General features: G+C 26.9%; 3 protein-coding genes across 3 annotated transcripts in view; 1 reads left to right on the top strand and 2 right to left on the bottom strand.

Annotated features, from left to right (window-relative positions):
• Positions 1 to 35: 35 nt before the first annotated feature.
• LOC112687436 (centromere protein J) lies at positions 36 to 6,706 on the top strand. The gene is made up of 10 exons (XM_025560153.1): positions 36 to 53; positions 662 to 726; positions 3,205 to 3,411; positions 3,789 to 3,871; positions 3,932 to 4,262; positions 4,324 to 5,159; positions 5,224 to 5,376; positions 5,436 to 5,950; positions 6,022 to 6,217; positions 6,499 to 6,706. Exons 3-10 carry the CDS (start codon positions 3,207 to 3,209, stop codon positions 6,631 to 6,633), a joined length of 2,454 nt encoding a protein of 817 aa, XP_025415938.1. The 5' UTR covers positions 36 to 53; positions 662 to 726; positions 3,205 to 3,206; the 3' UTR covers positions 6,634 to 6,706.
• Positions 6,707 to 7,485: 779 nt separating this feature from the next.
• LOC112687402 (B-cell receptor-associated protein 31) lies at positions 7,486 to 8,659 on the bottom strand. Its single transcript, XM_025560088.1, has one exon. The coding sequence runs from the start codon at positions 8,353 to 8,355 to the stop codon at positions 7,714 to 7,716; it is 642 nt and encodes a 213-aa protein (XP_025415873.1). The 5' UTR covers positions 8,356 to 8,659; the 3' UTR covers positions 7,486 to 7,713.
• A 5,150-nt stretch (positions 8,660 to 13,809) lies between these two features.
• Positions 13,810 to 15,274, bottom strand: part of LOC112687425 — a 2,361-nt gene continuing 896 nt past the window's right edge. Inside the window, exon 4 of the mRNA XM_025560122.1 lies at positions 13,810 to 14,543. Within this exon, the coding sequence (XP_025415907.1) occupies positions 14,239 to 14,543 (305 nt within the window). The 3' untranslated portion in view covers positions 13,810 to 14,238. The remainder of the gene's footprint in view (positions 14,544 to 15,274) is intronic.

The following is a 15,274-nucleotide window of genomic DNA, read 5'->3' as shown; positions in this document are numbered from 1 at the left end:
TAAGTTTCCCAATTTTTCTCAAGCAAAGGCCATGTTGTGTACATTAAATGAAGGTATGCATTTTTTAAATAGATGTATAAATATGAGTAAATAATGTAAATTGCAATTTTTGATTTCTTGAAAAAAAAAAAAATGTTTTTTCTTTTATCTGAGACATTACGTTAAAGTAGTTATTTTCAAATCTAATATTAATACTAAAATTGGTAATATTTTAATATTTGTTAGTTAAATAATTATCTTAAATTTCAGAACAATTTTTATTAGTAAAATAATAATTTTTTTTATACATAATTAAGATTCCAGTGCAATAATATTTAACGACAGTTATTGTGAATTAAAAATATATCTATTCTATAAATGTTAACAGGTATAATATGAAATAATTTCACAGCAATTTTGCATTTAAAGTCTTAATAAAGACATCTTAATAAAAACTACATTTGTCCCCATTCTATACTAAATATCATTATCATTAGGTAATTACTTATTACTTTATAACATCTAAAGTAATAAGTCCAATTTTAGGATAATGATAAACAGGCAATTCAGAAAAAAAATGTAGAGGCTCTTTGAAATATTTAATATTTACATCTTTGTTGATGTCTAATATTGTATTAATTTCAACAGGGCTTAACTTTTTTTAATTATGTTTATGTTGCAGGAGAAATGTTATTTATACCATCTGGTTGGTGGCATAGAGTTGAATCTCTTTCTGTAAGTTTTTCGGTAAGTTTTTGGTGGATGTAGGTTCATATGATTTATAATTTATATTTGTTCATGGTATCATATTGTTATACAAATTGAATAAAACCATTATTTATAGTTAAAATTATTGTAATACATTTTATTAAAATACAATAAAATATTAAAATTTTTGTTTAAAGTAATATTTTTTTTATTGAACAATTTCAAAATATCAACATGCTAAAAGATGTTAGACTTCCCACTTGAAATATATTTTTTTTTAATTTATTTTTGTTAGTATTTTTCTTAAAACACTAACTATTGACTTCAAATCAAAATTAGTAAGATATCATGGTAAAAGAACCTAAGTACTAAGTTTTTCTGAGAATTTTCATTATATGATGAAAATTTGTGATGAAGTCAGTATAACAATAATTAGTCCATCCTTTAAGACAGCGTTTCTTAAATTGTGTTCCTCGGAACCCTGGGATTCCGAGAAAGCTTAAGTCATTATTTAAAAATATTTAAGAAAATTATTTTAAAATTTCCAACTAAAGATTAGCAATGGTGAAAAAATGTTTGCATTACAGAAAAAAAAAATCTTTGTATATTAAATAACGATGTATAAGCCATATGGAATAGTCTAAATTTATATTTAGTCTAATTAAAGTAATTATTATTAAATTAATATTATATATGTATACAATTATTATTAATTTAATTGTTATTTTAACATATTAAAAATATTATATTTAATATTTATATTAAAAAATTGAGGTTATCTCTAATGTCAACTAATTTTTTCATAAAAAAAAAACGACAAAAGCCATCACAATTTTGTAAAATTGGATAGAAACAAATCTGGACTCTCGTCCTCACCACGCTATAAAATGTAAGTTAAACCTAAACTGATGTTTTTCCAACACCAGGCACGTCGTCAGGGGGGGGGCCTTAGGGAGCTTGGCCCCTTGATTTTGATTTTTAAATATTATGGTGTTTAGTTGTCCCATACCGGCTAAATCCTGAATGTATATTCCATAAGGGCGATTTTAAACTCCGCTAAAATATTGGTTAAGATAAAAAGATAATAAAAGGTCTAGTGTAAACTCCGTCAGTTTTTTTTTTTACCTATAATGGGTATATGAAATCTCCAGTTTTTTTTGTTCACCTGCTCAGTGCTCACATTGCCACGTGCCTTCTCACATTAAATACGTTGACATCTATTGCGATGATGTATGTCGAAATTGATAAAATTATTGTTATGGCTCCATTCATTTCAAGGTAGATATATATCCATATTGATTCGCTTATTAATAATTTTATCTTCATATTATTTGAAATTAGTATTTCCATTGATGATGTCGTCAGTAGGTAAGGTATTCTTAAAGTATACTTTGACGAACATAATCGTTCGTAGCTGCGTGTCTTCGTGTATATTTTATATTGAACGAAATATGTTGCAACAAAGTAATAATATAAAATTAATTACTGGTCAACGAGGCAATTTATTGGTTTTATTTAACAACTACATTTATAACCAAAATATAAAATATGCCAGACGGTGAAATAAAATGGAGGTACGATATTATATAATATTTTAATAATAATATTCACTTATTATTACTTATTACGTATTACTTTTAATAATATATCATATTAATTTTATACTACTACTCGATTTTCTTCACTGGCAGTGTTTACATGTATTAAATTTTATATAATTTTTTTTAGTGGCGGAGTTTACATGAACCCAATTTTACCTGTTTTATTTTTCTAGTTAACAGTAAAAAATGGTACTTGTGGCGGAGTTTACATGCGCCCATTCCATATAATTAACGATCGTATAACAAAAATTGAATTCTGAGATTCTATTTTATAAATATTTGTCACTTGATAATTTGAGATAAGACAATAGTACGTGTATTAATAGATTGAAAACTAGGAATTCCAAATACGGATATCGAAGGCACATTTGATAAATGTAACTACAAAAAGGGGCCAAAAAATGTTGGCCTCCTTATAGAAATATGTCTGGTTACGTGCCTGTCTAACACCGTAAGCTGTGACTATGACTTTTTGTATATTAAATGTATGCTTTTTAGTGATAATGGTTTAAATTGTGGAATAATATAGAAAGTTTTTTTTTTTTTTGGGTTTAAGTAGTATTAAAAACTTTGTTCTCTTTTAAAATTTATAAATATTTGTATAATTACATAGATCAATCAAAATTGTTTTAATGAAAATTAAAAACCAATTATAAATAATAATAATATTATATTTAATCGCGGTTATAACCGTTATTCGAAATCGTGGATCATTGATCCTTATCGTTATCATTACCGCCAAAATATTGTGTGATAACAATGTTTTGTTGACAATTGTTCAGTTTATTAAGTACAAACCTATTTACTGTTATTTTTCATGTTTTAATTTTACTTGTATCAATTAAATAATTTTGTAAATGTTTACTTATTAGTAAACATAATTTATATTTAATTTATTAATTTTTTATAATATGAGATATGAGTACTACTTGTGACATTATGGAGCTTATGAAAGGTTACGGCACAGAATTCAACATGTCCACTGTTATGCAGTGTGTTCAAGAATTAAAAACTTGGCAAGAATCACAACAACAGAAACTATGTGAAAACCCCACAATGGACACTTTGACTAACGAAATGGATGACGTTTTAAAATCATTTGATATTCCTGAAAATGTTCAAGGTATTACTAAATTTAATCTTAAAATCATACTCTGTTGAAATACATATTTAATTGTGAACTTAGCAAGGAACGTTTTGGGTTTATAAAAATGATTTTTTTAATGTATCTAATATAACTCTAACTACATCAAAAGTATTATTAGATAGGAATGGTTCTTGTAAGGAATTTGTATATCCTATTATTTTATTAAACAAACATAGCATTTAATGAAATTATCAACTAAGAAATTTTAGTTTTTTAAAATTGAATATAAGACTATCAATATAATAAGTCATGTAAAGCTCAATTTATTTATCATTTATTTTACATTAATCTTATATTGCTGTTATTGCTATTTGTGAATTAATTTGTTTTCCTTTAAATATAATTTATTTCAGATAATAAGTATGACAGTAAGGTGTCTTCATATTCAGAAATAGATGAGGAATTATTGCAAAAATTTGGTTACCAAATTCCATCTGTAAGAAATATTCATAAAAAATAAATGACATAGATAATTTCATTAATTTTATTTATTTAGATTTCAAAAATTCAAGATAATGTAGAGGTATTGTCAATAAATGAGGAAGATGATAACATTTGCAAAGCCAAATCAATGAGTTCCAATATAAATACTGTAAAAGATGATCAATTTGGATGTGAAAATGAAATTGAATGTCAGAATAACAAACCTAAAAAGCCATATTTAAAAAAAGGAACAGGTTTGGCTCGATATGGCTTAAATTTAGATGAAATAAAAAAAAAAACTGGGAAATTAAAATTTCAAAAACCAGTAAAAGCTGTTACATCAAAAATTAAAGTACCAAGAAAGTGTTTAAATCAAGTTCAAGCATTTCCTAAAGTTGAAATTGGTAAGTTAATTTTATTTTCATTTGAAAATGGGTAAATAATCATTGATTTTTTTTTTCTTAGTAAATAAATCAATTGAAAGTACTCGTCTAGATTTAAAAAAATGTAATATCACTAATTCATGGAATAGATATGAGCCTAAAAGTTCTCCAAATTATGAAGAAAATGACAACAATAAAGAGCAAAGAGAACTGCGGGCCTTTGAGATATTAGAAGAACGTGCTAACAATTCAAATCTGACTGCATCATCACCAACCGTGTGTCATCTTTTGGAAAAAGGTTATCTTTCCAAGCGTGATAAAGAAGTTCAAACATCAGGATTAGTTCGTTCTTTAAACTTTGACAAAATAAATGCATCTACTCCTTTACGAAAAGCCAACGATTCTGATGATTCATACTCTGATTCTAGTCAGGAGTTTGATCCTTTGGATTTATCACAAAATATGGTAGATAATACTAATTTTAATGTTAGTGAAAAGAATAATAAATATATAAAAACTGATCCCATTATTTTAACAGAAAATGAAAATAAATATTTAGAAAATTATATTAAATCTTCAGAAATAATGAAACACAATAACTTTAATCAATCGTTTGATACAGAAGTACTCAGTAAGAGACTTGAAGAATTAGAATCTGAGATTGAAACATTTCGTGCTGAAAATATTAAATTAATGAAATTACAAAGAGAGTTTGAAGCTGAAAGACAAAAATTTTTTAAGAGTAAAGATGAGTTTATAAAAAAATTAAACGAAGAAAAAAAAAATGAAGAAGAAAAGTTAGCCGAAGAGAGAAAGAAATTCATTAAAGAAAAAGTTGTATTTGAGAAAAATATCAGAGAATTAAGAAACAAACCCAATAGACTAGAAAGAGAAGAAATAAAAAAACTGAAAGAACAGGTTTAGTTTACGTTTTATATATAAATGTATATTGATGATTTTAAATTTATATTTAAATTTATAGGTAAATGAGCTTAAAGATGAATTTAATAAAAAAGAAACCCGATGGGCAACTGCTCAGGCACGACTGAGAACACAGATGAAAGTATTAGAAAATAGTAACACAGCATTGCGCAATGAACTAGATTTGTTGAGAAAAACTTCATTAACTAAAAAAGTAAGTTTTAGTAAATATTATTTTAACAAGATGAAAAATATCTGAATTTATTTTTACAGGTCACTTTTAAAACTCTGTCTGAAAAACAAGCTTTGAGAAACACCAAACTCATACATAACGTCAATAAGGAACTCAGTAAGCTTACTCCTGATGATGTATTATCAATGGTTGATTCAAAATCAAAAAATATTCCCGCTTCTATTTTGAGAAAACCAATAATTATGTCTACTAATGATAATGAGTCTTCTGAGGATTTGTTATCTGATGAAAATCAATTTCTTATACATTCTGATGATAGTGAAAATGATGATTCTAATTGCAATGGATCTAGCAGTACTCGACGAAGTAGTTGTGATATAGTACGTGAAACAATTTTGGATGATGGACGTAAAGAAATTTTGTACTCTAATGGTAATTTGAAAAAGATTTCACCTGATGGCACCAATATAAAAGTAATATATTATAATGGTGATGTGAAAGAAACAAAAGAAGATTCAGAACGATATTATTTTGCTAATAATAAAACATACCATACAACTTTCAATACCGGTTTGGAAATAATCGAATTTCCTAAGTGAGTTCATTATAATATATTCTTTTTCTATACTGGTTAGCTATTAAATTACTATTTTCACAAACATATAGTGGACAAACTGAAAAGCATCACAAAGATGGTAAAGTAGAAATTGAGTATGTAGATGGTAAAAAGCATACTGTATACCCAGACCGTAAAGAAATTTGGAATTACTTAGATGGTTCAGTATTGACAGTAGAACCAAATGGTCATCGCGAATTAGTACTACTAAATGGCCAACGAGAAATACACACCAATGAATTTAAAGTATGTTTCTTTATATTTTTAAATTATAAGTGAATAGTTAACTTCATTTTATGTAATACAATAATTATCAAATATAAGAGTATGAAATTCCAACGATTAAATTATTATTTTTCTATTTTATTTTTTATCATATTTTTAAATTCATTTTGATAGATTATAATATTTATTCATTTTTTTTTTTTGTTTTATTTCCATAAATTATATAATTTATTATATACTAATATTTACTGCCAATAATAATACATACATATTATATTAATGGAAGTCTATTTGTTATATAGAAAAGAGTATATCCTGATGGTACAGAAAAAATTGTTTATCCAGATGGATCGCATGAAACTAAATATCCTGATGGCAGAATTAGAAAAAAAGACAAAGATGGTCACTTGATATTAGACACTAGTGTTTCTTCTTAAGTGGTTTTTAAATGTTGATAATTAAAAATTGTTGGTTCTCTATTAAAGTAATATATTTTTATATCTTTTTAAATTTTTTTAATATTTTATAACAAAAACTAGTTGGAATATTTGAAATATGTAATGTAATAATTTATATTTATATATTTATTTTACTTTATGACAAAAAATATTATTATTTATATGTAATTAATTTGTAATAAAATTTTATATTCTTTTTCATTACTATTATTATTATTCAAAATTAGATATCTAAACAGAATTTTGAATTTACATAATAATAGTGTCTTTAAAATTCAAATTACATTTTAGGTTCGGCCAAATGTAATTTAATATTGAATTATTTATAGAACTTATCTTTTGATAAGTAATTTGATTATTTTCTTTTTAGTCCTTCAGACTGGATTTCATATGAATTACTTGAACATAGTTGATTTATACTCAATATGTTCTTTTTGATGCAATATTATATTTTAAATTCAGAACTACTTTTATTAAGGTGTATTTTATTGTTTAGATTTGAATATAACATAGTACATATTTATACTTGGATATTGAATTTGATAACACTGAAGTATAAAAATTAATACTATATCGAAAAGTTGTACCTTATTTTTATGTTTATCGTGTATTTTTTTTTCAACATGCAATGATGATGTAAGAATATATATAAATATGATTTCATGTTATTTCTTTTAAATTTATTCAAATAACTGAATATGTTCTTCAAATGAACAACATTATTCAATTTACCATAGTATGAAAGTTATTCATAATCAACAAAGAAAAAATTATTACATTTTGGGTATAAAAAATAAAGTTTTACTTTTTACTAGTATAAATACCATAAAATAATTAGTCTACTCAAGTACTTATTATTTTTTTACAAGTATAACAATACCAAATAATAATGAAAAATATACAATTCTTCTAGTAATGTTAGTGTTACTAGGTTTACAAAAAAAAAAACCCAACAAAAATACTGAAGCCAAAAAAAAAAAAAATTAGCATATAAATTTAGAAATGCAAAATATTAAAAATACTTAAGACGTATTCGCCTATCAGTTGTATTATGTTGAATTAATCATCTTTCTTTGATTCGTTTCCAGCAGTCTTCTGAAGTTTTTCATGTTCAACTAAGAGTCTGTCATATTCTTTGCTTACCGATTCTGCTTGACTTTTGATTGCATCCCGATCAGCCTTGATGGATTCTAGTTCTTTAGTGAGTTTTTTCATTGCTTCAGACTCGCCGTCAAGGTTCTCCTTTTGCGATAACAAAGATATGGATGCTTTGCTAGCGCTTTCTGCTTGTTTCAACGATGCTTCACTTTGGGCTATCAATGACGCTTGGAGCGTCATCAGAGCTATGAAACGTTTGATGACAAAACTCAGGAACAGCGCGATGCCGCTAATATAAAAGTTACGTTGTGCGCGGAACAGGCGCATGTTGGCCTGCATCTCGTGGTCAAGATGTTGATGAGCGTCACTGAGCTCGGGATTGGAGTATTTACGCATCTCACGTATTGAGTCCAACAGGAACAGGACGAGGATGCACAACAAGAACGTGAAATACCATTGGGCCTGCGAGCTGAGCGCCTGATAGAACCGGGAACGGAACAGACGGTTCCAGCGTTTGGCTGACATGTATGGCACCAGAAACAGCATCAGCACTCCCACTTCGAAGTACAAAAACGTCGCGATGATAGTCCACTGAAGACTCATGGCGATCTCGTGTTATTTCGGGTTCCTATTCGACAACGACAAGTTGCAGTGATGGTCGCGGTCAATCAAGTAGGTACGTGCAACTGCTTTGACGAACACAATTACGGTCAAAATACAATCAATGTTGAAATCCCGATAAAATAGAAGCAAATAATAATCGTATAAAACACTCAACGCGGACGTCACGGGTGTAAAAATAATCGTATGAATCACCGCCGCGTGAAAAATGTTTAAATGATGTACACGAGAAAGATCGGTATTGCGATGGTCAATGGTTCAACGCGATTGACGGAAAAAAAATATGATTTATCATCGCAATCCAAAAATGTTAAACGTTATCAGTGAAAAGTGATAATATACACACGTATACAGCTCATAGAGTAATATCACAGATGAAATTTCATCTATTCTGTGGTTGTATTACTCTATGATCAGTAGCGGTACGTGAATAAAATTTATGGGGAGACTTAATTTTTGTGTAACTATTGGCTATTATTCAATTTTTGATAGCAAATTGTTATACTTTATTCTAAGTTTTTAATTTAACTAGGTACTGAAAAATTGATTGTTCGTAGTTTCTTGTATACAATATTGTGATAGGTTTATATATATATTAGCCACTGCCTAACTCCCCCCCTAAAACTGAAAGTTGATTTAAGCGTTCAAAAGTCTGATCTTAATTACTATTTAATTTGAAATTTTAATTTTTTCCCCCGAAAAAGTGACTGAATAGCCATTTCTTAATCATTATAACTGTTTTCATAATTAAAATTTAAAATAAATTACGAAAAAAAAAATTAAATACATAACCCTTGAAATGGTTTGAGTAATACGTTTAAATTGGGTAAATAAATAAAAACGTATTATATACTTAAATGAAAAACAAAATTAATCATAAAACGATTCTGTGTACAGTTGAGTTTTTAATATCACCAATAATGTTTTTCGGGATTTTAATTTATAGCCATTTCTTGTTCTGTAGTTGATAGTTATTTAATCTCGCTTGAATTATTGTACTTCTTAATTTCATTATCACATTAAATCGTTATTATAGCATATGATTTGTGTTTCAAAAATAAATTAAACTGTCTGGAGCTGAATATAAAAATATAATAAAAATCATAATGTAAAACAAAATCATATAGTATACGTAAGACCAAATATGTCAGAATTTTTATTTATTTTATGTAATTTTGGAAAAAAGACTTTATGTTTAGGGTATGCAGTTGCATATCCTGCATACCCTCTGCGCACGCCTATGTGTTCAATTTGAATTTTTCCCAAAAGATGAAATTGTTCTTGATTTTTCAAGTACCTATGTTTTTGAAATAGCATGTTTTTCTGCTTTTCTTATTATATTTTTTATAGTTGATATTCCATCAAAATTCCATTATTTTTCACCTCGAAAAAATACATTAATGAAACAAAAAACTTTGTTACGTTAATTACAACCACTAAGCCACGTACACTTTGAAATGTACGGGTAAATTTTCCGTTTTTATATTCAATCAATAAATACGGGGTCGGCTTTTTGTTTTTTGATTTACATTTTTCATCATACGTAAATAAATGAAAATCATTGTTTAATAATTCATTTAATGTACAATGTTTTAATTCCATTATTTCAATATTAAATTAAAAACGCCACAAGATTTAATGTACAAGATAACCCACTACACAAATATATGCAAAGAATAACGTGTCAGAGACTAGTCTCCCGGACTTCGTACAGTAATCATTATCGAAAATGGATTCCCCCCGAACTTTTATTTACCTCCTCCTATCAATTAGAATTGAGACTGTCGTTCGACCGTCTCATTTGTTTTACGATGCCGTCGTCCGTCTTTATCGCTGAATTCGAAAATAGCTAAGAACGTATTTTCATTAAATCATATGTATTCACACCACGATGGACATAATATAATACACACATGCATATATATAGTAAATATAGTTGACAACAGTATATTATTTACATATAGATTACACAAATACTTGAAAATAATTTAAAAAAATTAAAACAATTTTTTTTTCCGATGTTATAATTATTGGGGAGACGCCGTCTTAAAGGTTCCCCTGACGCACCACCACTGTCATACAGCTGCGCACTTATAACCCTGGTCCCGGTTAATCGGAGACGCGTTCGACAAAAGTAAAGGGGCCCGCTGTGTCTTCAATAACTTCACCGAGTTCGAGGCCGCACACTCATCACTAGGATTCAGAAGCTGTGGCTTCTGCAATGTTTTGTTAGGCAATTCAATTTATTGCTAAGTAAGCTTGAAAATATTTTCATGACACAACAAAAAACATATTAAAAGTTTATAGTGCATATTTAATGATTTAGTAATTTTAAATGCATATTTCTTAATTTTGCCATTTTTTAGAGCATATTTGATGATTATTTATAAATTAAGAATAATATTTAAATGTAAAAATAAAATGAGTAAATCGTAATAAAGTAAATCATTATAAGTAATCATAAGTAAGTAAATCATTATAAAAATTGAATTTTGATTAAAAAAATGTATTATGTATATATTTTATTATTTTTCTTAGAATATTTTACAGTATTTTTTTTGTATTATTATGCTCTATAGTTCATTAAGTTCCGAACCCTACTCATCACTATAGGAAAGGCCGGATTAAGCACCTATTGGGCCCCGGGGCTGAAATTTTAAATGGGTTCTTTTAACAAAACATGCTTTACAAAGCTCCTCGTTACGCTCGCAGAACGATACATTTTTTTAACTATTTCGCAAATTTATTGTGAAATTGTTCAAAAACTTGTGTCTCAAGCATAACACCAACAATCGCATTAAGTTTATAAAAATTAATTACATTTTAAGAATATTAAAAAAAAAAATGAAAACCAAAACAATTAAATTTAAATTAACTGAAAAATTAAGTGTAATAAAAATAATTATAAATATGTATGTTCCGTTATGACTACTAATGTATTTTATTAAATAAAATAATTATTATAATTTTGGTTTTAATAACACGAGACATTTTGTAAAAAAAATTATTCGAAAAATAAATTGATAAGGGAGTCTGCAATTTTTAAAAATCATTCATCAGGGGTCCATGATTTACAAAAGGTTAAGAACCGCTACTATAGTCTATTCATGAGTGTCCAGTCACTTGGACGAAAAACGTCTCACGTTCCAAAGTCTTCATCGTACAAGCATTACAAGTAGACTTTGGAATTAAATATAGACCATAGTGCATATCATCGATAAAATTTAATTTATAGTCATATTATTGTTTAATTGAATACTAATGTGATGCAATACGTCAAATGCCTAGTAAATAGCAATTGCATATCAGAAAAATAATTCATTATGTAAATTATTGTGTTTAATCAAGGAAGGGGTTCCCCCTGTTCATAGCTAACAAATATATTCATTTTTAACGAAATTATAAATTGACCAAATATTTAAACTGCTTATAACATATCAAATTTTAGTTCTTTAATTACATAAGTGTTCATTATAATGATCATTTCCTACCTGACGACACAGTTTTTTTTTATCAAGTATTAGTTTTAATTTCATTTTATTTTAACAATACAATTATTATTCAAATATACATTTTATATGAATATTATTAATGTATCAAGTGGTAAAACGGTCCTTTTTAATGCCAAGTTTGATGTTGGTGCCGACACGAGAAGTAATATTAATATATTGTGATTTTTTTTTATGTATCATTAAGTATCATTATCATTAATGGATCATAAAATAAGAATCGGTAAATCAAAGAATAAGGTAATAATAAAGTGTAATAAAGTCTAAAAATAAAAATGAATAAAGGTAAAAATCTTTTACCATTTATAATTTATTTTACAATTTTAAACTGTATATGAATGCGTAATTTTAAATTATAGTCACCCTATATTTTGACTATGTATTTAATATATATAAACATATTAACATATGGCACTTGTTATTATTCAAACAATTTATTTGATGAGTTGGTACATCAATCGTTGAAAATTTGACAAATTGTAGATATTGTTTTAGGTACCGATGTGAAAATACCTGGAAAAAATTCAAATTTTTTTAACTAATCTATAGATTAGAACTATTTATTATTTAATATTAATATAAATTATATAAATTTATTATTTCAAACTTAACATAAGATACGTTAAATACAACGTATCTTATGTTTAGTTTAAAACTATATGAATTACCTACTTCTTCTTCTTCACTGGCATTTATAACTCTATTAGAGCTTTTGCCGCCAACACCATATCCCTCCATTCCTCTCGATCTTGAATAATTTCCTTCCATTCCTGTACTCCCACAGCTTTAAGATCTTCTACTACGTCAAGCCATCTCTTCCTCGGTCTGCCTCGAGTTTTCTTCCTTTCTGGTTTCCATTATATTACTGCTTATTTTATTATATTATATTATATTACATTATATTATGGTTTCTTCTTCGCTTTTTCTCATGATATAAATATAATATAATATAATAAGAATAATTATAATAATTATTAATTTTGATTGATAAAATATAATGACCGTATAATTTAGATACCAAAACACACCTTAGTCATCGCTTTTCTAATTTTTTTATTTTTTTCTTAATTTGTTGTAGGTACTAAGAAGATTAGTTAAGCATATATGCGATTAAATAAAAAGTTATTAATGCTACATACTTAAGAGGACGTCTTATCCGCATGTATTGGCTCCGTCTGACATACATACAACATAGCAAATTTTGCATTCAGTGATTTAAATGTAGTGATGTTAGCTTTAATATTAGAGTAAACTAACCTATAATCAAACTTATCTGTATTTTGTTGGTCGGTTTTTTCCAATATTTTAATTTTCAGCGAGTTATGATGTTTTTTTAAATGTTATATTTTACATACTCATAACACGCTTAAAAATTAAAATATCGGAAAATCTGACCAAAAAAATACAGTACATGTTCTTCCCTTAAAGTTTGATTATAGGTCAGTTTACTCTAATATTAAAGCTAACTTCACTACATTTGAATCACTGAACGCAAATTTGCTATGTTGTACGACGGAGCATTTGAGTTGGGTTCCAAGTACTAGGGGCTAATCGCAGGTAGTGTACTAGTTGGGTCCGGATTTTTATTGGTTCTATACTAGTTGGGTCCTGAATTATTTTAGGTATTATACTAGTTCCTGAATATTTTTTGGCAAGTTCTACATTATACTAACATTTTCCTTCCTATTTTAACAGACTTAGGACTGTCTTTGTATGTACATATTATATAATATAATTATAGCCATTTAGATAAATGAAAAAATATTAAAAATGTTAAAACCATTATATAATATAAATAACAATTAACGGAAAAGAAACTAAAAAACAAAAAAAAAACTATAAAAAACATTTTTAACCATACCTGTGATTTAAATAGATCATAGACAGTCCTAAGTATGTTAAAATGGGAAGGAAAATATTCGTATAATGTAGTATTTACCAAAAAATATTCAGGAACTAGTGTATACTTAAATAATTCAAGACCCAACTAGTGTAGTACCTAAACAGTCTCAGAGGTTTTGAAACCCAAGTTAATTCTTATATATTTATTTAATTAGCTGGTGATTCAACTTATAAAATTGATGAAGAAATTTAAATGAAATGTATTTCATATATTAGGTAATTGAATACTCGATTCTGAATTAGTAATTATAATACGAAAAATTGTAATTTAAACAAAAATTAATGTTATCATTGACAATTTTCAAGATAAATACATGAATTAATTGACCTAAGTTTTTATATCACAAATTAAGTTAATACAATACAAATTTTAGTAGACTGACAACAAGATGAGCTATTTTAGTATATAAATAGATAATAACTAAATATTAAATGAACTAATTAATTAGTGAATTTAAGTAGATATTTTAGTAGACTGATGTCCGACAATAATATTAGAACCAACTGGTTTATTACTTCCAACTGGTGAACTATAATTTATTTTCACAACTGAATCAGAATAATCTGTAAAATTGATTACTTTAGGTTTTTGTAAGTCAACAATGAATTGTGTTCCAGGTAAGGGATTAGTAGGTCGAAGTCGATACTGATAAATAAATTTATCTACAGGTTGATTGACAACAATATTAGAACCTACTAGTGGTTTATTACCTCCAACTGGTAAATTATAATTTATGTTTAAAACAGAAGCAGAATAATCTGTAAAATTGATCACTTTTGGTTTTTGTAAGTCAACAATGAATTGTGTTCCAGGTAAGGGCTTAGAAGATTGAGGTTGATATTTATCTGTAGATTGAAATTGATACCGGTTTGTAAATTGAGTATTTAAATCAAAATTCGGACTAGAACTTTTGTTTGGGAACAATGATTCAAATACTGATGAATTTCTATTTAAACATTGTACTTTATCAGGAGAATCACATTTTAAACTATTAGGATTGAACAAAGTGCCTTCTGCACATGAGTTGACAGAACCTTGACCTTTATTACATCTTATATACTTTCTACAATCTGATGGAACAGGAAAAAGAGCTGTTGATTTTGGAAGGCAATTTTTTTTATCCCACAACAAAGCTGCATTACTCTTGTTTTCACGCTGTTTATTAGACTTTCTCATATAATTCATAGAAGTAATATATTCAGGTTTATTAATTTCTTCATTTTTGACCCCAGTATAAATGTTTTTATAAAATTCAGCCGACTTTAAGTGTTTTTTAGAAAACGATGCATTGATTAATGTACCTGGGTAATGACCAATACATAATATTTCATGGTGCATGAGAAATAAAAATACTAGAGTACTGTCACTCTTCATGTTGATGTACAGATTAGACTATACACATTAAAATTGTTCAATATTTATCATCAAAGGTTAAGTCATAGCTTTTATAAGCAACACTAAGATAGTACTATACATATATTATACAAAA

The sequence above is a fragment of the Sipha flava genome, unplaced genomic scaffold, assembly GCF_003268045.1.
Source record: "Sipha flava isolate LNK unplaced genomic scaffold, YSA_version1 34_pilon_pilon, whole genome shotgun sequence".
In the NCBI taxonomy this organism is placed as follows: Eukaryota; Metazoa; Arthropoda; class Insecta; order Hemiptera; family Aphididae; genus Sipha; species Sipha flava.
The sequence above is the reverse complement of the archived record's forward strand: the minus strand, read 5'-3'. Positions and strand labels throughout refer to the sequence as shown.

What these genes read in the sequence shown, in the direction of transcription:
- LOC112687402 (XM_025560088.1), bottom strand. Translation starts at nt 8,355, where the DNA reads ATGAGTCTTCAGTGGACTATCATCGCGACGTTTTTGTACTTCGAAGTG.
- LOC112687436 (XM_025560153.1), top strand. Translation starts at nt 3,207, where the DNA reads ATGAGTACTACTTGTGACATTATGGAGCTTATGAAAGGTTACGGCACA. An exon ending in ATTTCCTAAAGTTGAAATTG is followed by an intron (nt 4,263 to 4,323) that starts GTAAGTTAATTT and finishes TTTTTTTCTTAG; the next exon opens with TAAATAAATCAATTGAAAGT. An exon ending in AAACTTCATTAACTAAAAAA is followed by an intron (nt 5,377 to 5,435) that starts GTAAGTTTTAGT and finishes TTATTTTTACAG; the next exon opens with GTCACTTTTAAAACTCTGTC.